General features: G+C 62.7%; 1 protein-coding gene across 1 annotated transcript in view; it reads right to left on the bottom strand.

The window, feature by feature from the left end:
* LOC140644667 (protein kinase C gamma type-like) overlaps positions 1-24,389 on the bottom strand; it is a 35,459-nt gene extending 11,070 nt beyond the window's left edge. The window contains 13 exon segments of the mRNA XM_072847689.1: positions 91-237; positions 834-847; positions 850-862; positions 963-1,050; positions 9,774-9,908; positions 12,759-12,915; positions 13,551-13,682; positions 15,742-15,853; positions 16,668-16,750; positions 18,986-19,017; positions 22,809-22,964; positions 23,387-23,421; positions 24,375-24,389. Of these exon segments, the coding sequence (XP_072703790.1) occupies positions 91-237; positions 834-847; positions 850-862; positions 963-1,050; positions 9,774-9,908; positions 12,759-12,915; positions 13,551-13,682; positions 15,742-15,853; positions 16,668-16,750; positions 18,986-19,017; positions 22,809-22,964; positions 23,387-23,421; positions 24,375-24,389 (1,119 nt within the window).
* Between the last annotated feature and the right edge of the window lie 5 nt (positions 24,390-24,394).

Here is a 24,394-nt window from a genome sequence, read left to right as displayed (position 1 = left end):
TTGCGGGGCGGGGGGTTCCCCAGGCATTTGGGGGTTCCCCCGGTATTTGGGGGGGGTCCCCCGGCGCTGGGGGTCCCGGGGTGGCCCCACCTTGCCGAAGCTGCCCTTGCCCAGCACCATGAGGAAGGTGAAGTCGCCCAGGTGGGAGCGGCCGGGGCCGAAGAAGCCGCGTTTGGGGTCCGTGGGGCTGGGGGCCGGCGAAGGCCCCGGCGAGGGGCCCGGCCCCCGGCGCACCTTCTGCGGGGTCAAAGGGCAGGGGTTAAGGGTCAGAGGTCCTGGAGGTCGGGGTTATGGGGGGAGGTGGGGGGGTGGGCTTACAGGGTCATGGGGGTCACGGGGTTCACGGCCGTGGTGGAGCTTCAGGGGTCATGGAGAGGTCAGGGGTGATGTGGGGGTTGGGGGTCAGGGGTCACAGGGGTCAAGGGATGCGGGGTCACGGGTCGCAGGGCTGTGATGCAGCTTCAGGGGTCATGGGGGGTCAGGGGTCAAGGGTCATAGCGGGCGGGGGTAGGTAGAGGTCAAGGGCTGTGCACCTCCTGGGGGGGCACAGGGCAAAGTTCAGGGGTCACCAGGAGGGCAGGGGGTCACCCAGAAGTTACGGGTCCCCAGAGGGCACCAGGGGTCACCGTGGGGTCAGGGGGTCACCGAGGGGTCGGGGGGCATAGAGGAGTCTGGGAACGCCATGGGGGAGGGGGGTCCCTTCCCCTCGAACCCCCAGGGGGACCCAGGGGTCTGGGGGAAGGATTTGGGGGGGACCCGGGATTTGGGGGACCCGGGATTTGGGGGACCCGGGGGGTGGTGCCCGGGGGGTCTTGACCCCGGGGGGCTTTTACCTCGTAGAGCTCCAGGGGTAATTACAGGCCTGGAAGAGACGGAGGCACCGTGAGGGGGTCCTGGGGGCCAGGGGGCCCAGGGGGCTGGGGGGCCAGGGGTCCCGGGGGGCAGGGGGCCGGGGGGCTGACCTCGAACTTGGGCCGGAGGCCGCAGTCGTCGGTGTCGGCCACGGGGACGTTGTAGTACTCGCCCTCCTCCTGGTTCAGCAGCTTGAACCTGGGGGGGGGACATGGAGGGGGACATGGGGGAGATGGGGACATGGGGACACATGGGGGGACACGGGGGACATGGGGACATGGGGGGACATGGGGGACATGGGGACATGGGGGACACAGGGGGACATGGGGAGGTGGGAACATGGGGGAGATGGGGGAGATGGGGACATGGGGGAGATGGGGACATGGGGACACATGGGGGGGACACGGGGGACATGGAGACATGGGGGGGACATGGGGGGACATGGGGACACGGGGGAGATGGGGACATGGGGGACATGGAGGGGACACGGGGGAGATGGGGACATGGGGGAGATGGGGACATGGGGGAGATGGGGAGATGGGGACATGGGGGACATGGGGGAAATGGGGACATGGGGGGACATGGGGACATGGGGGAGATGGGGACATGGGGGACATGGGGGGGACACGGGGGAGATGGGGACATGGGGGGACATGGGGACACAGATATGGGGACATGGGGGACATGGAGGGCGGGGGGACATGGGGACATGGGGGGAGATGGGGATGGGGGGGCACAGGGACACGGGGGGACATGGGGACAGGGGGGGACGGGGGGGATGTGGGGGGGCATTGGGGACATTGGGGACATGGAGTTTGCAGGGGGGGTCCCCATGTGAGGTCCCCGTGTGAGGTCCCCGTGCAAGCCCCCAGTGTGCAGGTCCCTGGATGAGGTCCCTGTGCGGGGGTCCCCGTGCAAGCTCCCAGTATGACATCCCAGTATGAGCTCCCAGTATGACATCCCAGTATGAGCTCCCCGTGCAAGCTCCCAGTATGACATCCCAGTATGAGCTCCCCGTGCAACCTCCCAGTATGACATCCCAGTATGAGATCCCAGTATGAGCTCCCCGTGCAAGCTCCCAGTATGACATCCCAGTATGAGCTCCCCGTGCAACCTCCCAGTATGACATTCCAGTATGAGCTCCCAGTATGACATCCCAGTATGAGATCCCAGTATGAGCTCCCCGTGCAACCTCCCAGTATGAGATCCCAGTATGAGCTCCCCGTGCAACCTCCCAGTATGACATTCCAGTATGAGCTCCCAGTATGACATCCCAGTATGAGCTCCCCGTGCAAGCTCCCAGTATGACATCCCAGTATGAGCTCCCAGTATGAGATCCCAGTATGAGCTCCCCGTGCAAGCTCCCAGTATGACATCCCAGTATAAGCTCCCCGTGCAAGCTCCCGGTATGACATCCCAGTATGAGCTCCCCGTGCAACCTCCCAGTATGACATCCCAGTATGAGCTCCCCGTGCAAGCTCCCAGTATGACATCCCAGTATGAGCTCCCCGTGCAACCTCCCAGTATGACATCCCAGTATGACATCCCAGTACGAGATCCCAGTATGAGCTCCCCGTGCAACCTCCCAGTATGACATCCCAGTATGAGCTCCCGTGCAAGCTCCCAGTATGATATCCCAGTATGACATCCCAGTATGAGATCCCAGTATGAGCTCCCGTGCAAGCTCCCAGTATAACATCCCAGTATGAGATCCCAGTATGAGCTCCCGTGCAACCTCCCAGTATGAGATCCCAGTATGAGCTCCCGTGCAACCTCCCAGTATGACATCCCAGTATGAGCTCCCGTGCAACCTCCCAGTATGACATCCCAGTATGACATCCCAGTATGAGCTCCCGTGCAACCTCCCAGTATGAGATCCCAGTATGAGCTCCCGTGCAAGCTCCCAGTATGACATCCCAGTATGAGATCCCAGTATGAGCTCCCCGTGCAACCTCCCAGTATGACATCCCAGTATGAGCTCCCTGTGCAACCTCCCAATATGACATTCCAGTATGAGCTCCCGTGCAACCTCCCAGTATGACATTCCAGTATGAGCTCCCAGTATGACATCCCAGTATGAGATCCCAGTATGAGCTCCCCGTGCAAGCTCCCAGTATGACATCCCAGTATGACATCCCAGTATGAGCTCCCCGTGCAACCTCCCAGTATGAGATCCCAGTATGTGCTCCCCGTGCAACCTCCCAGTATGACATTCCAGTATGAGCTCCCAGTATGACATCCCAGTATGAGCTCCCCGTGCAACCTCCCAGTATGACATCCCAGTATGAGCTCCCAGTATGACATCCCAGTATGAGCTCCCTGTGCAAGCTCCCAGTATGACATCCCAGTATGAGCTCCCCGTGCAAGCTCCCAGTATGACATCCCAGTATAAGCTCCCCGTGCAAGCTCCCGGTATGACATCCCAGTATGAGATCCCCGTGCAACCTCCCAGTATGACATCCCAGTATGAGCTCCCCGTGCAAGCTCCCAGTATGACATCCCAGTATGAGCTCCCCGTGCAACCTCCCAGTATGACATCCCAGTATGACATCCCAGTACGAGATCCCAGTATGAGCTCCCCGTGCAACCTCCCAGTATGACATCCCAGTATGAGCTCCCCGTGCAAGCTCCCAGTATGATATCCCAGTATGACATCCCAGTATGAGATCCCAGTATGAGCTCCCCGTGCAAGCTCCCAGTATAACATCCCAGTATGAGATCCCAGTATGAGCTCCCCGTGCAACCTCCCAGTATGAGATCCCAGTATGAGCTCCCCGTGCAACCTCCCAGTATGACATCCCAGTATGAGCTCCCCGTGCAACCTCCCAGTATGACATCCCAGTATGACATCCCAGTATGAGCTCCCCGTGCAACCTCCCAGTATGAGATCCCAGTATGAGCTCCCCGTGCAAGCTCCCAGTATGACATCCCAGTATGAGATCCCAGTATGAGCTCCCTGTGCAACCTCCCAATATGACATCCCAGTATGAGATCCCCGTGCAAGCTCCCAGTATGACATCCCAGTATGAGATCCCAGTATGAGCTCCCGTGCAAGCTCCCAGTATGACACCCCCGTATGAGCTCCCCGTGCAAGCTCCCAGTATGACATCCCAGTATGAGATCCCAGTATGAGCTCCCCGTGCAACCTCCCAGTATGACATCCCAATATGACATCCCAGTATGAGCTCCCCGTGCAAGCTCCCAGTATGACATCCCAGTATGAGCTCCCCGTGCAACCTCCCAGTATGACATTCCAGTATGAGATCCCAGTATGACATCCCAGTATGAGATCCCAGTATGAGCTCCCCGTGCAAGCTCCCAGTATGACATCCCAGTATGAGATCCCAGTATGAGCTCCCCGTGCAAGCTCCCAGTATGACATCCCAGTATGAGCTCCCCGTGCAACCTCCCAGTATGACATTCCAGTATGAGATCCCAGTATGACATCCCAGTATGAGATCCCAGTATGAGCTCCCCGTGCAAGCTCCCAGTATGACATCCCAGTATGAGATCCCAGTATGAGCTCCCCGTGCAAGCTCCCAGTATGACACCCCCGTATGAGCTCCCCGTGCAAGCTCCCAGTATGACATCCCAGTATGAGATCCCAGTATGAGCTCCCCGTGCAACCTCCCAGTATGACATCCCAGTATGACATCCCAGTATGAGCTCCCCGTGCAAGCTCCCAGTATGACATCCCGGTATGAGATCCCAGTATGAGCTCCCCGTGCAGCCTCCCAGTATGACATCCCAGTATGACATCCCAGTATGAGCTCCCCGTGCAAGCTCCCAGTATGACATCCCAGTATGACATCCCAGTACGAGCTCCCCATGCAAGCTCCCAGTATGACATCCCAGTATGAGCTCCCCGTGCAAGCTCCCAGTATGACATTCCAGTATGAGCTCCCCGTGCAAGTTCCCAGTATGACATCCCAGTATGACATCCCAGTATGAGCTCCCCGTGCAACCTCCCACTATGACATCCCAGTATGAGATCCCAGTATGAGATCCCAGTATGAGCTCCCCGTGCAAGCTCCCAGTATGACATCCCAGTATGACATCCCAGTATGACATCCCAGTATGAGCTCCCCGTGCAACCTCCCAGTATGACATCCCAGTATGAGATCCCAGTATGAGATCCCCGTGCAACCTCCCAGTATGAGCTCCCAGTATGAGATCCCAGTATGAGCTCCCCGTGCAAGCTCCCAGTATGACATCCCAGTATGAGATCCCAGTATGAGCTCCCCGTGCAAGCTCCCAGTATGACATCCCAGTATGACATCCCAGTATGAGCTCCCCGTGCAAGCTCCCAGTATGACATCCCAGTATGAGCTCCCCGTGCAACCTCCCAGTATGACATCCCAGTATGAGATCCCAGTATGAGCTCCCCATGCAAGCTCCCAGTATGACATCCCAGTATGAGCTCCCCGTGCAAGCTCCCAGTATGACATCCCAGTATGAGATCCCAGTATGAGATCCCCGTGCAAGCTCCCAGTATGACATCCCAGTATGAGATCCCAGTATGAGCTCCCCGTGCAACCTCCCAGTATGAGATCCCAGTATGAGCTCCCCGTGCAACCTCCCAGTATGACATCCCAGTATGAGCTCCCCGTGCAACCTCCCAGTATGACATCCCAGTATGACATCCCAGTATGAGCTCCCCGTGCAACCTCCCAGTATGAGATCCCAGTATGAGCTCCCCGTGCAAGCTCCCAGTATGACATCCCAGTATGAGATCCCAGTATGAGCTCCCCGTGCAACCTCCCAGTATGACATCCCAGTATGAGCTCCCCGTGCAACCTCCCAGTATGACATCCCAGTATGAGCTCCCCGTGCAACCTCCCAGTATGACATTCCAGTATGAGCTCCCAGTATGACATCCCAGTATGAGATCCCAGTATGAGCTCCCCGTGCAAGCTCCCAGTATGACATCCCAGTATGACATCCCAGTATGAGCTCCCCGTGCAACCTCCCAGTATGAGATCCCAGTATGAGCTCCCCGTGCAACCTCCCAGTATGACATTCCAGTATGAGCTCCCAGTATGACATCCCAGTATGAGCTCCCCGTGCAACCTCCCAGTATGACATCCCAGTATGAGCTCCCAGTATGAGATCCCAGTATGAGCTCCCCGTGCAAGCTCCCAGTATGACATCCCAGTATGAGCTCCCCGTGCAAGCTCCCAGTATGACATCCCAGTATAAGCTCCCCGTGCAAGCTCCCGGTATGACATCCCAGTATGAGCTCCCCGTGCAACCTCCCAGTATGACATCCCAGTATGAGCTCCCCGTGCAAGCTCCCAGTATGACATCCCAGTATGAGCTCCCCGTGCAACCTCCCAGTATGACATCCCAGTATGACATCCCAGTACGAGATCCCAGTATGAGCTCCCCGTGCAACCTCCCAGTATGACATCCCAGTATGAGCTCCCCGTGCAAGCTCCCAGTATGATATCCCAGTATGACATCCCAGTATGAGATCCCAGTATGAGCTCCCCGTGCAAGCTCCCAGTATAACATCCCAGTATGAGATCCCAGTATGAGCTCCCCGTGCAACCTCCCAGTATGAGATCCCAGTATGAGCTCCCCGTGCAACCTCCCAGTATGACATCCCAGTATGAGCTCCCCGTGCAACCTCCCAGTATGACATCCCAGTATGACATCCCAGTATGAGCTCCCCGTGCAACCTCCCAGTATGAGATCCCAGTATGAGCTCCCCGTGCAAGCTCCCAGTATGACATCCCAGTATGAGATCCCAGTATGAGCTCCCTGTGCAACCTCCCAATATGACATCCCAGTATGAGATCCCCGTGCAAGCTCCCAGTATGACATCCCAGTATGAGCTCCCCGTGCAACCTCCCAGTATGACATTCCAGTATGAGATCCCAGTATGACATCCCAGTATGAGATCCCAGTATGAGCTCCCCGTGCAAGCTCCCAGTATGACATCCCAGTATGAGATCCCAGTATGAGCTCCCCGTGCAAGCTCCCAGTATGACACCCCCGTATGAGCTCCCCGTGCAAGCTCCCAGTATGACATCCCAGTATGAGATCCCAGTATGAGCTCCCCGTGCAACCTCCCAGTATGACATCCCAATATGACATCCCAGTATGAGCTCCCCGTGCAAGCTCCCAGTATGACATCCCAGTATGAGCTCCCCGTGCAACCTCCCAGTATGACATCCCAGTATGAGATCCCAGTATGAGCTCCCCGTGCAAGCTCCCAGTATGACATCCCAGTATGAGCTCCCCGTGCAACCTCCCAGTATGACATTCCAGTATGAGATCCCAGTATGACATCCCAGTATGAGATCCCAGTATGAGCTCCCCGTGCAAGCTCCCAGTATGACATCCCAGTATGAGATCCCAGTATGAGCTCCCCGTGCAAGCTCCCAGTATGACACCCCCGTATGAGCTCCCCGTGCAAGCTCCCAGTATGACATCCCAGTATGAGATCCCAGTATGAGCTCCCGTGCAACCTCCCAGTATGACATCCCAGTATGACATCCCAGTATGAGCTCCCCGTGCAAGCTCCCAGTATGACATCCCGGTATGAGATCCCAGTATGAGCTCCCCGTGCAGCCTCCCAGTATGACATCCCAGTATGACATCCCAGTATGAGCTCCCCGTGCAAGCTCCCAGTATGACATCCCAGTATGACATCCCAGTACGAGCTCCCCATGCAAGCTCCCAGTATGACATCCCAGTATGAGCTCCCCGTGCAAGCTCCCAGTATGACATTCCAGTATGAGCTCCCCGTGCAAGTTCCCAGTATGACATCCCAGTATGACATCCCAGTATGAGCTCCCCGTGCAACCTCCCACTATGACATCCCAGTATGAGATCCCAGTATGAGATCCCAGTATGAGCTCCCCGTGCAAGCTCCCAGTATGACATCCCAGTATGACATCCCAGTATGACATCCCAGTATGAGCTCCCCGTGCAACCTCCCAGTATGACATCCCAGTATGAGATCCCAGTATGAGATCCCCGTGCAACCTCCCAGTATGAGCTCCCAGTATGAGATCCCAGTATGAGCTCCCCGTGCAAGCTCCCAGTATGACATCCCAGTATGAGATCCCAGTATGAGCTCCCCGTGCAAGCTCCCAGTATGACATCCCAGTATGACATCCCAGTATGAGCTCCCCGTGCAAGCTCCCAGTATGACATCCCAGTATGAGCTCCCCGTGCAACCTCCCAGTATGACATCCCAGTATGAGATCCCAGTATGAGCTCCCCATGCAAGCTCCCAGTATGACATCCCAGTATGAGCTCCCCGTGCAAGCTCCCAGTATGACATCCCAGTATGAGATCCCAGTATGAGATCCCCGTGCAAGCTCCCAGTATGACATCCCAGTATGAGATCCCAGTATGAGCTCCCCGTGCAACCTCCCAGTATGAGATCCCAGTATGAGCTCCCCGTGCAACCTCCCAGTATGACATCCCAGTATGAGATCCCAGTATGAGCTCCCCGTGCAAGCTCCCAGTATGACATCCCAGTATGAGATCCCAGTATGAGCTCCCCGTGCAACCTCCCAGTATGACATCCCAGTATGAGCTCCCCGTGCAAGCTCCCAGTATGACATCCCAGTATGAGATCCCAGTATGAGATCCCAGTATGAGCTCCCCGTGCAAGCTCCCAGTATGACATCCCAGTATGACATCCCAGTATGAGATCCCAGTATGAGCTCCCCGTGCAAGCTCCCAGTATGACATCCCAGTATGAGATCCCAGTATGAGCTCCCCGTGCAACCTCCCAGTATGACATCCCAGTATGAGATCCCAGTATGAGATCCCAGTATGAGCTCCCCGTGCAAGCTCCCAGTATGACATCCCAGTATGAGATCCCAGTATGAGATCCCAGTATGAGATCCCCGTGCAAGCTCCCAGTATGACATCCCAGTATGAGATCCCCGTGCAACCTCCCAGTATGACATCCCAGTATGACATCCCAGTATGACATCCCAGTATGAGCTCCCCGTGCAAGCTCCCAGTATGACATCCCAGTATGACATCCCAGTATGAGCTCCCCGTGCAAGCTCCCAGTATGAGATCCCAGTATGAGCTCCCCGTGCAACCTCCCAGTATGAGATCCCAGTATGACATCCCAGTATGAGATCCCAGTATGAGCTCCCCGTGCAACCTCCCAGTATGACATCCCAGTATGACCTCCCCGTGCAACCTCCCAGTATGACATCCCAGTATGACATCCCAGTATGAGCTCCCCGTGCAAGCTCCCAGTATGACATCCCAGTATGAGATCCCAGTATGAGCTCCCCGTGCAACCTCCCAGTATGACATCCCAGTATGAGATCCCAGTATGAGCTCCCCGTGCAAGCTCCCAGTATGAGCTCCCAGTATGAGATCCCAGTATGAGCTCCCCGTGCAACCTCCCAGTATGACATCCCAGTATGACATCCCAGTATGAGCTCCCCGTGCAACCTCCCAGTATGACATCCCAGTATGACATCCCAGTATGAGCTCCCCGTGCAAGCTCCCAGTATGACATCCCAGTATGACATCCCAGTATGAGATCCCCGTGCAAGCTCCCAGTATGACATCCCAGTATGACATCCCAGTATGAGCTCCCCGTGCAACCTCCCAGTATGACATCCCAGTATGACATCCCAGTATGACATCCCCGTGCAAGCTCCCAGTATGACATCCCAGTATGAGATCCCAGTATGACATCCCCGTGCAAGCTCCCAGTATGACATCCCAGTATGACATCCCAGTATGAGCTCCCCGTGCAAGCCCCCAGCGTGCGGGTCCCCGTGCAAGCTCCCCACGCGAAGTCCCCCCTGCGCGATCCCCCCCCCCCGCCCCCCTTCCCCGGCGTTCGGACTCCCCCGTGCAAAGGCGGGGGGTTCCCCGTGCGAGGCCCTCGTGCGAGGCCCTCGTGCGAGGCCCTCGTGCGAGGCGCTCACCAGCCGTCCACGTGGCCCTTGAGCAGCTCGGCCACCCCGAAGCTCATGGCGCCCATGAAGTCGTTGCGGGACGTGCGGTCCCAGTCCCACACCTCCACCGACAGCCGCCGCTCCGCGTCGCCCGGCCGCAGGGTGCTGCGGGTGCCACCGCTCGTGCCACGCTCGTGCGCCGCACGAGCCGTCCCCGCGCGTGCCTGACCTCCCCCCACCCCCCCTCCAGTGCACGGCCCCGGTGCATCTCCTACACACACCCCCCCCCGTTGCACGACCCTGGTGAACGCCCTTTGCACAACCCCAGTGCCCGGCCCTCGTGCATGGCCCTGGTGAACCCCCATTGCACAACCGTGGTGCACAACCCCCTTGCACGGCCCTGGTGAGACGCCCCATTGCACAACCCTCGTGCACAACCCCATTGCACAACACTGGTGAACCCCCCATTGCACAACCCTTGTGCACAACCCCATTGCACAACACTGGTGAACCCCCCATTGCACAACCCTCGTGCACAACCCCATTGCACAACACTGGTGAACCCCCCCATTGCACAACCCTCGTGCACAACCCTGGTGAAGCGCCCCATTGCACAACCCTCGTGCAAAACCCCATTGCACGACCCTGGTGAACCCCTCCATCGCACAACCCTCGTGCACAACCCCATCGCACGACCCTGGTGAGACCCCCCATTGCACAACCCTCGTGCATAACCCCATTGCACAACCCTGGTGAAGCCCCCCATTGCACAACCCTCTTGAACCCCCTCCATCGCACAACCCTCGTGCACAACCCCATCGCACGACCCTGGTGGACCCCTCCATCGCACAACCCTCGCGCACAACCCCAATGCACGACCCTGGTGAGACCCCCCCCCATTGCACAACCCTCGTGCACAACCCCATTGCACAACCCTGGTGAAGCCCCCATTGCACAACCCTGGTGAACCCCCTCCATCGCACAACCCTCGTCCACAACCCCATCGCACGACCCTGGTGAACCCCTCCATCGCACAACCCTCCTGCACAACCCCATTGCACCACCCTGGTGAGACCCCCCCCATTGCACAACCCTCGTGCAAAACCCCATTGCACGGCCCTGGTGAACCCCCCCTCCATTGCACGACCCCAGCGCGCGTGCCCCCACCTCACACAACCCCGTTGCACCCCCACTCCCTCGCACGCCACTCGTGCAAACCCCCTCCTTCCTTCCACACCCGCAAACCCCACGCTCCCGCTGTGCCGGGCCACCTCGCACAAGGGTTTGCACAAGGTTTGCACAAGGGTTCACACGAGGATTCGCACGAGGATTGGCAGGAGCGTTTGCACGAGGGCTTCAAGGGGGGTTGCACAAGGATACGCACGAGGTTTTGCACAATGATTTGCACGAGTCGCCGCACGAGGCTTCGCACGAAGCTTTGCATGAGGCTTTGCACGAGGGTTTGCACAAGGATTCACACAAGGGCTCACACGAGGATTCACACAAGGATTCGCACGAGGATTCACATGAGGATTTGCACGAGGCTTTGCACAAGGGTTCGCATGAGGGTTCACACGAGGATTCACACGGGGGGTTGCATGAGCCTTTGCACAAGGGCTCACAAGAGGATTGGCATGCAGGTTTGCACGAGGATTTGCATGAGGGTTTACATGAGGGTTTGCACAAGGATTTGCACAAGGGTTTAGCACACAGATTCTTCTGAGGGTTTGCACGAGGACTTTCACAAGGATTTGCATGAGGATTCGTATGAGGGTTTGCATGCAGATTCACACGAGGATTTTTTGCACAAGGACTTACACGAGGATTTGCATGAGGGTTTGCATGCAGATTCACAGGAGGATTTGCACGAGGACTTTCACAATGATTTGCACGATGATTTGCATGAGGATTCGTATGAGGGTTTGCACGCAGATTCACATGAGGGTTCGCACGAGGACTTTCACGAGCATTTGCATGATGATTTGCATGAGGGTTTGCACGCAGATTCACACAAGGGTTTGCACAAGGACTTTCACGAGGATTTCCATAAGTATTCGTGAGGGTTTGCACACAGACTCGCATGAGGGTTTGCACGAGGAATTTCACAAGGATTTGCACTAGGACTTTCACGAGGATTTGCACGAGGATTTGCGTGAGGGTTTGCACGCAGATTCACACGGTTTGCATGAGGATTCGTATGAGGGTTTGCACGAGGACTTTCACGAGGATTTGCACGAGGATTTGCACGAGGATTTGAGTGAGGATTTGCACGCAGATTCACACGGTTTGCATGAGGATTCGCGTGAGGGTTTGCACGAGGATTTGCACGATGATTTGCATGAAGGTTTGCACGAGTATTTACACGATGATTTGCGTGACGGTTTGCACGCAGATTCACACAGTTTGCATGAGGATTCGTATCAGGGTTTGCACGAGGACTTTCACGAGGATTTGCACGAGGACTTTCACAAGGATTTGCACGAGGATTTGCACGAGGATTTGCGTGAGGGTTTGCACGCAGATTCACAGTTTGCATGAGGATTCGTATGAGGGTTTGCACGAGGACTTTCGCGAGCATTTGCACGAGGACTTTCGCGAGCATTTGCACGAGGACTTTCACGAGCATTTGCACGATGATTCGCGTGAGGGTTCGCACGCAGATTCACACGGTTTGCATGAGGATTCGCGTGAGGGTTTGCACGAGGACTTTCACGAGGATTTGCACGAGGATTCGCGTGAGGGTTCGCACGCAGATTCACAGTTTGCATGAGGATTCGTATGAGGGTTTGCACGAGGACTTTCGCGAGCATTTGCACGAGGACTTTCACGAGCATTTGCACGAGGACTTTCACGAGCATTTGCACGAGGATTCGCGTGAGGGTTCGCACGCAGATTCACACGGTTTGCATGAGGATTCGCGTGAGGGTTCGCACGCGGACTCGCACGAGGGCTCGCGGGAGCCTTCGCGGGGGGCTTCGCACGCAGGCTCGCGCGAGGGCTCGCACGAGGGCTCACAAGAGGAAGGCCTCGTTCCAGACGGGGTTGAGGGTGGCCTTCACCGTCCGCGTCTTCTGCTTGGAGAGGTTCTTGGGGTCGGGGATCAGCTTCAGCTTCACGTAGGGATCCGAGAGCCCGTTGGGGTCCATCGGGATCAGGTTGCGCGCCTCCCCCACTGCGGGGGACCCCGGCGTTTGGGGGGGACCCGGGGGTGCGGGGGGGACCCGGGGTTTGGGGGACCCAGGCGTTTGGGGGACCCGGGGTGCGGGGGACCCGGGGTTCAGGGGACCTGGGTGTTCAGGGGGACCCAGGGGTTCGGGGGACCCGGGTGTTCAGGGGACCCAGGGGTTGGGGGACCCAGGGGTTCAGGGGGACCCAGGGGTTTGGGGGGACCGGGGTTTGGGGGGACCGGGGGTTTGGGGAACCCGGGTGTTCAGGGGGACCCAGGGGTTGGGGGAACCCGGGGTTTGGGGGACCCAGGGGTTTGGGGGGACCCGGGGTTCAGGGGACCCAGGGGTTCAGGGGGACCCAGGGGTTTGCGGGGGAACCCAGGGTTTGAGGGGGACCCAGGGGTTTGGGGGGGACCCGGGGGTTTGGGGGGGACCCGGGGGTTCGGGGGGACCCAGTGGTTCGGGGGGGACCCGGGGGTTTGGGGGGGACCCAGGGGTTTGGGGGGGACCCAGGGGTTTGTGGGGAGCAGGCGGACGGGGGGGACCCGGGAATCTGGGAGGACCCAGCTGTTTTGGGGGGGACCCTGGGCTTTGGGGGGGGGCGCCGCCATCTGGGGGGACCCCGGTGCCGGGGCGGTACCGGTGACGTGGAGCTGCTCCCCCGGCAGCGCCTGGATGCGGAGCTGGAGGCGGCCGCGGCGCTCGGTGTGGTCGACGCCGCAGAGGCTGGGGACGCTCTGCACGCAGCGCTTGTGCACGTTCATCTCGCAGCCTGCACGGGCGTCGCACGGGCATCGCACGGGGGCTCGCACCAGCATCGCACGAGCATCGCACGGGGGCTCGCACGAGCATCGCACGGGGGCTCGCACCAGCATTGCACGAGCATCGCATGGGGGCTCGCACCAGCATCGCACCAGCATCGCACGGGGGCTCGCACGAGCATCGCACGGGGGCTCGCACCAGCATCGCACGAGCATCGCATGGGGGCTCATACCGGCATCGCACGGGGGCTCGCACCAGCATCGCACGGGCATCGCACGGGGGCTCGCACCAGCATCGCACCAGCATCGCACGGGGGCTCGCACCAGCATCGCACGAGCATCGCACGGGGGCTCGCATGAGCATCGCACGGGGGCTCGCACCAGCATCGCACCAGCATCGCACGGGGGCTCGCACCAGCATTGCACGAGCATCGCATGGGGGCTCGCACCAGCATCGCACGGGGGCTCGCACCAGCATCGCACCAGCATTGCACGGGGGCTCGCACCAGCATCGCACGAGCATCACACACAGGCTCACACCAGCATCGCACAGGGGCTCGCACCACCATCACACGGGGGCTCGCACCAGCATCGCACGAGCATCACACGGGGGCTCACACCAGCATCGCACAGGGGCTCGCACGGGCATCACATGAGCATTGCACAGGGGCTCACACAAGCATCGCACGAGCATTGCACGGGGGCTCACACAGGGGCTCACACAAGCATCGCACGGGGTCTTGCACGGGCATTGCACAAGGCCTCGGACTGGCCTCGCACAAGCATCGCACGGGAGCTCGCACCAGCATTGCACAGGGGCTCGCACAGGCATCGCACGAGCATTGCACAGGGGCTCGCACCAGCATCGCACGTGGGCTTGCACCAGCATCGCACCAGCATCGCACTGGGGCTCGCACCAGCATCGCACAGGGGCTCATACAAGCATTGCACGAGCATCGCACGGGGGCTCACACGGGCATCATGCGAGCATCACACGAGCGTCGCACAGGGGCTCGCACGAGCATTGCACGGGGTCCTGCACGGGCATTGCACAAGGCCTCGGACTGGCTTCGCACGAGCATCGCACGGGGTCTTGCACGGAGCCTCGCGTGGGCATCGCAGCAGCATCACACAAGGCCCGGCACGAGCGTCGTACGGGCATCGCACGAGGCTTCACACGGGGTTTTGCACGGGCCTCGCGTGGGTCTCACGTGGGCATTGCATGGGGTGTGGCACGAGCCTTGCACAAGCATTGCACAGGCATCGTGCAGGGTTTTGCACGGGTACCATGTGGGCATCGCACGGGCATCACACGCGGCTCACATGAGCCTTGCACAGGGGCCTTGCACAAGCATCGCACACCCACGCGCTGCCCCTAGCGCTCCCCCTCCCATCCTGCACGTGTGCGCCCAAGCCTTGCACAAGGACCCTTGCACAAGCGCCTCGCGCAAGCACCGCACGCAAGGACCCTTGCACAAGCGCCTCGCACAAGCACCGCACACAAGCACCTCACACAAGAACCCTTGCACAAGCGCCTCGCACAAGCACCTTGCACAAGGACCCTCACACAAGGACCCTTGCACAAGGACCCTCACACAAGCGCCTCACACAAGGACCCTCGCACAAGCACCTCACACAAGGACCCTTGCACAAGCGCCTCGCACAAGCACCGCACACAAGGACCCTTGCACAAGTATCTCGCACAAGCACCTCACACAAGGACCCTTGTACAAGCGCCTCGCACAAGCACCTTGCACAAGGACCCTCGCACAAGGACCCTCGCACAAGGACCCTTGCACAAGCGCCTCACACAAGCACCTCGCACAAGGACCCTTGCACAAGCGCCTCACACAAGCGCCTCACACAAGGACCCTCGCACAAGCACCTCACACAAGGACCCTTGCACGAGCGCCTCGCACAAGGACCCTCGCACAAGCGCCTCGCACGCCTGCACCGTCCCGCCTTCACCTCACCCCCCCACCCCCCCAAGCCCCCACGCGGCCCCCCTCGCACGAGCCCCGTGCACGAGCCCCCCTCCCTCCCGCCCTCCCTCGTGCGTCGCACACTCACACGAGCACTTCATGCCCTGGTGCACGAGGCCGTAGAGCAGCGACCCGCAGTGATCGCAGAAGGTGGGGCTGCTGTAGCTGTGCAGCTTGAACTTGTGCTTGTTCCGGGGGTCCTGCGGGGCACGCGCGCGTGCAAGGCCGGTGCAAAAGGGCCCCCTCCTCGCACGAGGACGTGCACGAGGACGCGTGAAACCTCCCTCCCATCCCCCCCCCCCCCCCCAATTTTAGGCCAAGGACGCCCCGATCTGGGTCACGGGGCTCCCCCGGGGGGGTGGTAAAATTTAGCAGGAGAAATTGGGACATTTTGAGGGGGGGGGGGGGAACAACGCACACGACCCCTCCCCCACCCTAGAGGGACCCAGACATCCGGGGACTCCCCCCACCCATGGACCCAGGCATGCAGGACCCCCCCACAAAGGGCACCCAGGTGTCCGGGACCCCCACCCATGAACCCAGTCATCTGGGACCCCCCACAAAGGGCACCCAGGTGTCCGGGACCCCCCACCCATGGACCCAGGCATGCAGGACCCCCCCACAAAGGGCACCCAGGTGTCCGGGACCCCCCACCCATGGACCCAGGCATCCGGGGACCCCCACCCATGGACCCAGGCATGCAGGACCCCCCACAAAGGGCACCCAGGTGTCCGGGACCCCCACCCATAGACCCAGGTGTCCGGGACCCCCACCCATAGACCCAGGCATTCGGGGACCCCCCACCCATGGACCCAGGCATCTGGGACCCCCCCAAAGGGGACCCAGGTCTCTGGGACCCCCACCCATGGACCCAGGCATGCAGGACCCCCCCACAAAGGGCACCCAGGTGTCCGGGACCCCCACCCATAGACCCAGGCATTCGGGGACCCCCACCCATGGACCCAGGCATCCGGGGACCCCCACCCACGGACCCCCCCCCTCCGGGCCACTCACGTCCGTCTGCGGCCCCTTCCCGGCCCCCGGACACTCGAAGGTGACGAACTCATGGCAGCGCTTGTGCACCACGAAGCTGCAGACTGGGGGGGTCAGGGGCACAGACCCCCCGACCCCCCAAAATAACCCCTGGACCCCCCAGATCCTCCCCCAGCCCCCAAACACCTCCAGAAGCCCCCCAGATCCCCAACACTCCCAGGGACCCCCAGATCCCCCCCCGGGACCCCAAACACCCCCAGGGCCCCCCAAATCCTCCCCAGACCCCAAACACCCCCAGGGCCCCCCAGATCCCCCCCCGGGACCCCAAACACCCCCAGGGCCCCCCAAATCCTCCCCAGACCCCAAACACCCCCAGGGCCCCCCAGATCCCCCCGGACCCCAAAACCCCCAGGACCCCCAAATCCTCCCCGGGACCCCAAACACACCCAGGGCTCCCCAAATCCCCCCGGGACCCCAAACATCCCCAGAGCCCCCAAATCCCCCTCGGGACCCCGAACATCCCCAGGGCCCCCCAAATCCCCCCAGCCCCCAAACACCTCCAGGACCCCCCAGAACCTCCCCAGACCCCAAGCACCCCAGGACCCCCAAATCCCCCCGGGACCCCAAGCACCCCAGGACCCCCAAATCCCCCCCCCATCCCAAATACTCCCCAGGACCCCCCAAATACGCCCCAAGACCCCCCCAAATAACCCCCCAGACCCCAAAGTCCCCCAGGACCCCCCAAATATCCTTCAGCCCCCCCCCAAATGCCCCCCCCCTTCTCCGGACTCCCCAAAACCCCCTGGGACCCCAAAATCCTCCCAGGGACCCCCAAATACCTCCACCCCCCAGTACCCCCTGGGACCCCTGACTACCCTCGAGACCCCCAAATACCCCCGGGACCCCAAATGTGCCCCAGGGACCCCAAATATCCCCCCCAGGGACCCCAAATTCCCCTTGGGACCCCCAAATACCCCCGGGACCCCAAATTCCCCTGGGACCCCAAAATGGCCCCCAGGGACCCTAATCCCCCCAGGGACCCCAACCCCGCCCCCGAGATCTCCAAATCACTCCTGGGCCCCCCAAATCCCCTCGACCCCCAGTAACCCCCTCCGGGCCCCCAAAATCCCCTGCCTGTTGCCTAGCAACCGCCACCGCTGCCAGGCAACGCTTGCCTGGCAACTGCTCCCCCCACCTGTCAATCATCGCCAGGCCACGCCCACACGCCCCCCCCCATTCCAGCCGCCCCCCAGCCCCCCTTCCCCGGGGACCCAATTCCATGAGGGGGGCTAAGAGGGGGTCCTATGGGTGCTGGGGGGTAGGGGGCCAGGGGGTCCCTGGGGGTCCCATGGGTGCTGGGGGTCCCAGGGGGTCCTATGGGTGCTAAGAGGGGTCTGGGGGGACTCTGGGGTCGCTGGAGGGGACCCATGGGTGCTGGGGGCGGGGGGCGTCCCGGCAGGTCCTATGGGTGCCAGAAGGGGTCTGGGGTCCATGGAGGTCCCAGGGGTGCTGGGGGTTTCTGGGGGTCCCATGGGTGCAAGGCAGGATCTAGGGGTCCCTGGGGTCCCCCATGGGTGCTGGGGGTCACAGAGGCCTTCGGGGGGTCCCATGGGTGCTGAGGGGTCCACGAGGTGCTGGGGGGTCCCTGGGGTCACCCATGGGTGCTGGGGGTCCCTGGGGTGCTGGGGGATCCCTGGGGTCACCCATGGGTGCTGGGGGTCCCTGGGGTGCTGGGGGGATCCCTGGGGTCACCCATGGGTGCTGGGGGTCCTTGGGGTGCTGGGGGATCCCTGGGGTCACCCATGGGTGCTGGGGGTCCCTGGGAGGGGTCCCATGGGTGAAGGGGGGATTGAGGGGTCCCTGGGGTCACCCATGAGTGCTGGGGGGTCCCTGGGGTGCTGGGGGGTCCCTGTGGTCACCCATGGGTGCTGGGGGTCCCTGAGGTGCTGGGGGGTCCCTGCGGTCACCCATGGGTGCTGGGAGGTCCCTGGGAGGGGTCCCATGGGTGAAGGGGGGATTGAGGGGGTCCCTGGGGTCACCCATGGGTGCTGGGGGTCCCTGGGGTGCTGGGGGGGTCCCTGTGGTCACCCATGGGTGCTGGGGGGTCCCTGAGGTGCTGGGGGGGGGGTCCCTGCGGTCACCCATGGGTGCTGGGGGGTCCCTGGGGTCACCCATGGGTGCTGGGGGGTCCCTGGGGTGCTGGGGGGGGTCCCTGGGAGGGGTCCCATGGGTGAAGGGGGGGATTGAGGGGGTCCCTGGGGTCACCCATGGGTGCTGGGGTCACCCATGGGTGCTGGGGGGTCCCATGGGTGCCAAGGAGAGGGTGCGGGGGGGCTCACCCATGCACTGCAGCCCCTGCTTCCCGATGCCCCTGGGGAGGAGAGCGGCGGCGTCAGCCCCCGGGTGTCACGAGCGGCCCCGGCCTCAGCAGGCGCCCGGACGCCGGGGTCCCATGGGTGCTGGGTGACCCCCGACGCTGGGGTCCCTGGGGCCCCACCTGACCCCGACACCCGGGTCCAGGGGGTCCATGGGGTCCCCTTGGCCCGGATGCGGGGGTCCATGGGGTCCACCTGACCCCGACACCCGGGTCCATGGGGTCCACTTGACCCTGACGCCTGGGTCCATGGGTCCGTGGGGTCCTCCTGACCCGGACGTCTGGGTCCATGGGTGCTGTGTGACCCTGACGCCCGGGTCTATGGGTCCCTGGGGTCCACCTGACCCTGACACCCAGGTCCACGGGGTCCACTTGACCTTACACTTGGGTCCATGGGTCCCTGAGGTCCTCCTGACCCTGACACATGGGTCCGTGGGGTCCTCCTGACCCGGACGTCTGGGTCCATGGGTGCTGTGTGACCCTGACACCCGGGTCTATGGGTCCCTGGGGTCCACCTGACCTGGACATGTGGGTCCATGGGGTCCACCTGACCTGGACACCCAGGTCCACAGAGTCCACTTGACCCCGACACCCGGATCCATGGGTCCCTGATGTCCACCTGACCCATACGCCTGGGTCCATGGGTGCTGTGTGACCCTGACACCTGGGTCCATGGGTCCCTGGGGTCCACTTGACCTGGAGACCCAGGTCCATGGAGTCTACTTGACCCTGATGCTTGGGTCCATGGGTCCCTGAGGTCCACCTGACCCATACGCCTGGGTCCGTGGGTCCCTGGGGTCCACCTGACCCAGATGCCTGCGTCCGTGGGTGCTGTGTGACCCAGACGCCCGGGTCTGTGGGGTCCACTTGACCTGGAGACCCAGGTCCATGGAGTCTACTTGACCCTGACGCTTGGGTCCATGGGTCCCTGATGTCCACCTGACCCAGATGCCTGGGTCCGTGGGTGCTGTGTGACCCATACGCCTGGGTCCGTGGGTCCCTGGGGTCCACGTGGCCCGGACGCCCAGGTCCGTGGGGTCCACCTGACCTGGAGACCCAGGTCCACGGAGTCTACTTGACCCTGACACCTGGGTCCATGGGTCCCTGAGGTCCACCTGACCCAGATGCCTGGGTCCGTGGGTGCTGTGTGACCCATACGCCTGGGTCCGTGGGTCCCTGGGGTCCACGTGGCCCGGACGCCCAGGTCCGTGGGGTCCACCTGACCTGGAGACCCAGGTCCATGGAGTCTACTTGACCCTGACGCTTGGGTCCATGGGTCCCTGATGTCCACCTGACCCATACGCCTGGGTCCATGGGTGCTGTGTGACCCATACGCCTGGGTCCGTGGGTCCCTGGGGTCCACGTGGCCCGGACGCCCAGGTCCGTGGGGTCCACCTGACCTGGAGACCCAGGTCCATGGAGTCTACTTGACCCTGACGCTTGGGTCCATGGGTCCCTGATGTCCACCTGACCCAGATGCCTGGGTCTGTGGGTGCTGTGTGACCCATACGCCTGGGTCCGTGGGTCCCTGGGGTCCACCCAACCCAGATGCCTGGGTCCATGGGTGCTGTGTGACCCATACGCCTGGGTCCGTGGGTCCCTGGGGTCCACGTGGCCCGGACGCCCAGGTCCGTGGGGTCCACCTGACCTGGAGACCCAGGTCCATGGAGTCTACTTGACCCTGACGCTTGGGTCCATGGGTCCCTGAGGTCCACCTGACCCATATGCCTGGGTCCCTGGGTCCCTGGGGTCCACCCGACCCAGATGCCTGCGTCCGTGGGTGCTGTGACCCATACGCCTGGGTCCGTGGGGTCCACTTGACCTGGAGACCCAGGTCCATGGAGTCTACTTGACCCTGACACTTGGGTCCATGGGTCCCTGATGTCCACCTGACCCATACGCCTGGGTCTGTGGGTCCCTGGGGTCCACGTGGCCCGGACGCCCAGGTCCGTGGGGTCCACCTGACCTGGAGACCCAGGTCCATGGAGTCTACTTGACCCTGACGCTTGGGTCCATGGGTCCCTGATGTCCACCTGACCCATACGCCTGGGTCCGTGGGTCCCTGGGGTCCACCCGACCCAGATGCCTGGGTCCGTGGGTGCCTGGGGTCCCGTCCGGGGGGTCCTCACCAGATGAAGTCGGTGCAGTGGCTGCAGAAGGTCGGCTGCTTGAAGAAGCGGGCGGTGAAGCGGTGGCTCTTCACCTCGTGCACCACCTTGTGCCGCAGGGCCCCGCGGCGGCAGAAGAGCGGCCGCCCCGCCCCACGCTCCCCCTCCGGCCCCGCCAGCGCCATCCGACCCACGGACCGACCCACGGACGGACCCACGGACGGGGCTGCGGGGGCAGAGAGGGGCGGCGGTGGGCGGGAGAGCACCGGCGGGTGCGCCCAGGGAGGCGTGGAGGGACACGCGGAGGTGTGGATGGACCCACGGATGGACCCACGGACACGTGGGTGGACCTATGGATGCGTGGATGGACCCACAGACAGACCCACGGACACGTGGGTGGACCTATGGATGCGTGGATGGACCCACAGACAGACCCACGGACACGTGGGTGGACCTATGGATGCGTGGATGGACCCACAGACAGACCCACGGACACGTGGGTGGACCTATGGATGCGTGGATGGACCCACAGACAGACCCACGGACACGTGGGTGGACCTATGGATGCGTGGATGGACCCACAGACGTGGGGATGGACCCACGGACAGACCCACAGACCGACCCACGGACATGTGGATGGACCTATGGATGCGTGGATGGACCCACAGATGCGTGGACGGACCCACGGACTGACCCATGGACATGTAGGTTGGCCCATGGATGTGCGGATGGACTCATAGACAGACCCACGGATGCGTGGATGGACCTATGGATGCGCGGATGGACCCACAGACAGACCCACGGACAGGTGGATGGACCCACAGACACGTGGATGGACCCACGGACAGACCCACAGACACATGGATGGACCTATGGACGCGTGGATGGACCCACAGACGCGTGGACGGACCCAGGGACAGACCCATGGATGCGTGGATGGACCCACGGACAGACCCACGGACACACGGATGGACCCACGGACGTGCGGATGGACCCAAGGACAGACCCACAGACACACGGACAGACCCACAGATCCGTGGATGAACCCACAGACAGACCCACAGACACGTGGATGGACACACGGACGGAGGCACAGGCACACGTGCGCGCACACAGACGGACCCACAGCCACACGGATGGACCCACAGCCACGTGGGCGCACGCCCAGACCCACGGACGGACCCACAGACCCACGGACGGACCCACGGAGCCGCCCTCGGTTGGGTGACTCACGGCCGCCCCCGGCCGGGGCTGCGCCCACCCACCCGCTCGCCCACGGACGGACCCACAGACAGACACACAGACAGACCCACGGACATGCAGCTCCAGGCATGGACAGCCCCACGGGCGGACCCACGGACAGGACCCACGGACAGACACACAGACTGACCCACGGACGGACCCACGGACAGGCAGCTCCAGGCACGGACAGACCCACAGACGGACCCATGGATGGACCCACGGACATGCGGCTCCAAACACGGACGGACCCACGGACGGACCCACAGACGGACGGACCCACGGACACGCGGCTCCAGGCACGGACAGCCCCCACGGACGGAGCCGGGGGCGGACAGAGGGACCCACGGAGAGGTGAGGGGACGGACAGACGGACGGACCCACGGACGGACCCACGGACGGACCCACGGACGAGGCGGGGGGGCGGGGAGGGACACCGACCTGCAGCCGCCGGACAGACGGACAGCCCGGCCGCGGCCCCGCAGCAACCGGGAGGGAGTGGCCGGGGAGGGGGCGTGGCCGGGGCGGGGCGTGGAGGAGGAGGAGGGGCGGAGCCAACGAGGGGGCGGGGCCGAAGGGGCGCCCCCAGCCCTGCGGCTGTGGAAGGGAGGGGTGTGGCTTTGAGGGGGTGTGGCTTTGAGGGGGTGTGGTCTTCTGGAGGGGCGGGGTTTGGCTTAAAGGAGGCGCGTCTCTGGAGCGGGGGGAGGGGGGTCCGCAGGATGAGGGGGTGGGGACGGGCGCCTGGGTCCCCTGGGGGTGGGGGAGGGGAGGGTACCCCACAAGGGACCCCAGGCAGTCACACCCCTCCCCCCCACCCCTCCCCCACCGAGCGGGGAGGGGACCCGGGTGTCCGGGAAAGGGGGACGGGTCCCGGGGGGGGCCCAGACCCAGATCCGCCGAAATGGGGGCGGGGGGGGGTGGGGGAGGACGCCTGGGTCCCCCGGGGGTGGGGGAGGGGGGAAGGGACCCAGGCGTCCGCGCGTGGGGGAGGGCACGCCCTTCCCCCTTCCCCCACCCACCCCCTTAAAGGGGGGGCGGGCGGTGGGGGCGTGGCCTAGGATGGGCGAGACCACGCCCAGTATTGTGGCTCCGCCCAATGAGCCCCGCCCTCGGGGGGGGGCACACGTGTCCAGCGCCCTCGTGTCCCTTAATGTCCCCCCGTGTCCCCCCCGTGTCCCCTCGTGTGTCCCCCGTGTCCCCCTGTCACCCCCATACCCCCCGTGTCACCCCGTGTCCCTGTGACCCCCGTGTCCCCCTGTCACCCCCATATCCCCCTCGTGTCTCCCCCGTGTCCCTGTGACCCCCGTGTCCCCCGTGTCCCCCTGTCACCCCATACCCCCCGTGTCACCCCCGTGTCCCTGTGACCCCCGTGTCCCCCTGTCACCCCCATACCCCCCGTGTCCCCCCGTGTCCCCGTGACCCCCGTGTCCCCCCTGTCACCCCCATATCCCCCGTGTCACCCCCGTGTCCCCGTGACCCCGTGTCCCCCCATATCCGCCCACCCACCCTCCCTCGTGTCTCCCCCGTGTCCCTGTGACCCCGTGTCTCCTCGTGTCCCCCCGTGTCCCCCCGCCACCCCCATGTCCCCCCACTCCCCATCCCCTCCTGTCCCCCCCCCGTGTCCCCTCGACGCCCGTGTCCCCTCGTGTCCCCCCCACGCCCACCCGCACGCGTGGGTCCCCGGACAGACGCACGGCGGCTCCTTTAAGAAGCAGAAACGTCCCTTTAATGACACCGCAGCTCCCCCCCCCAATTTAAGGCTGCGCGGCCCTTTAACGCGCCCCCCCTTAAGGCCTCGGTGGTCCCCTCCCCCCGGTGGCCCCAGGAGGGCCCGGTCCCGCCCTCGGGGGGGGGTCCATGGCCCCTATAAGGGCCCGGTCCTGCCCTGAGGGGGGATCTATGACCCCCAGAAGGGCCCGATCCTGCCCTGGGGGGATCCATGACCCCTATAAGGGCCCGATCCTCCCCCGGGGGGGATGCACAACCCCCTTAGGGGCCCAATCCCACCCTGACGGGGTCCATGACCC

This window comes from Ciconia boyciana, chromosome 28 (genome assembly GCF_034638445.1).
Source record: "Ciconia boyciana chromosome 28, ASM3463844v1, whole genome shotgun sequence".
NCBI lineage: Eukaryota > Metazoa > Chordata > Aves > Ciconiiformes > Ciconiidae > Ciconia > Ciconia boyciana.
This window is presented reverse-complemented; position numbering and strand designations above follow the sequence as displayed.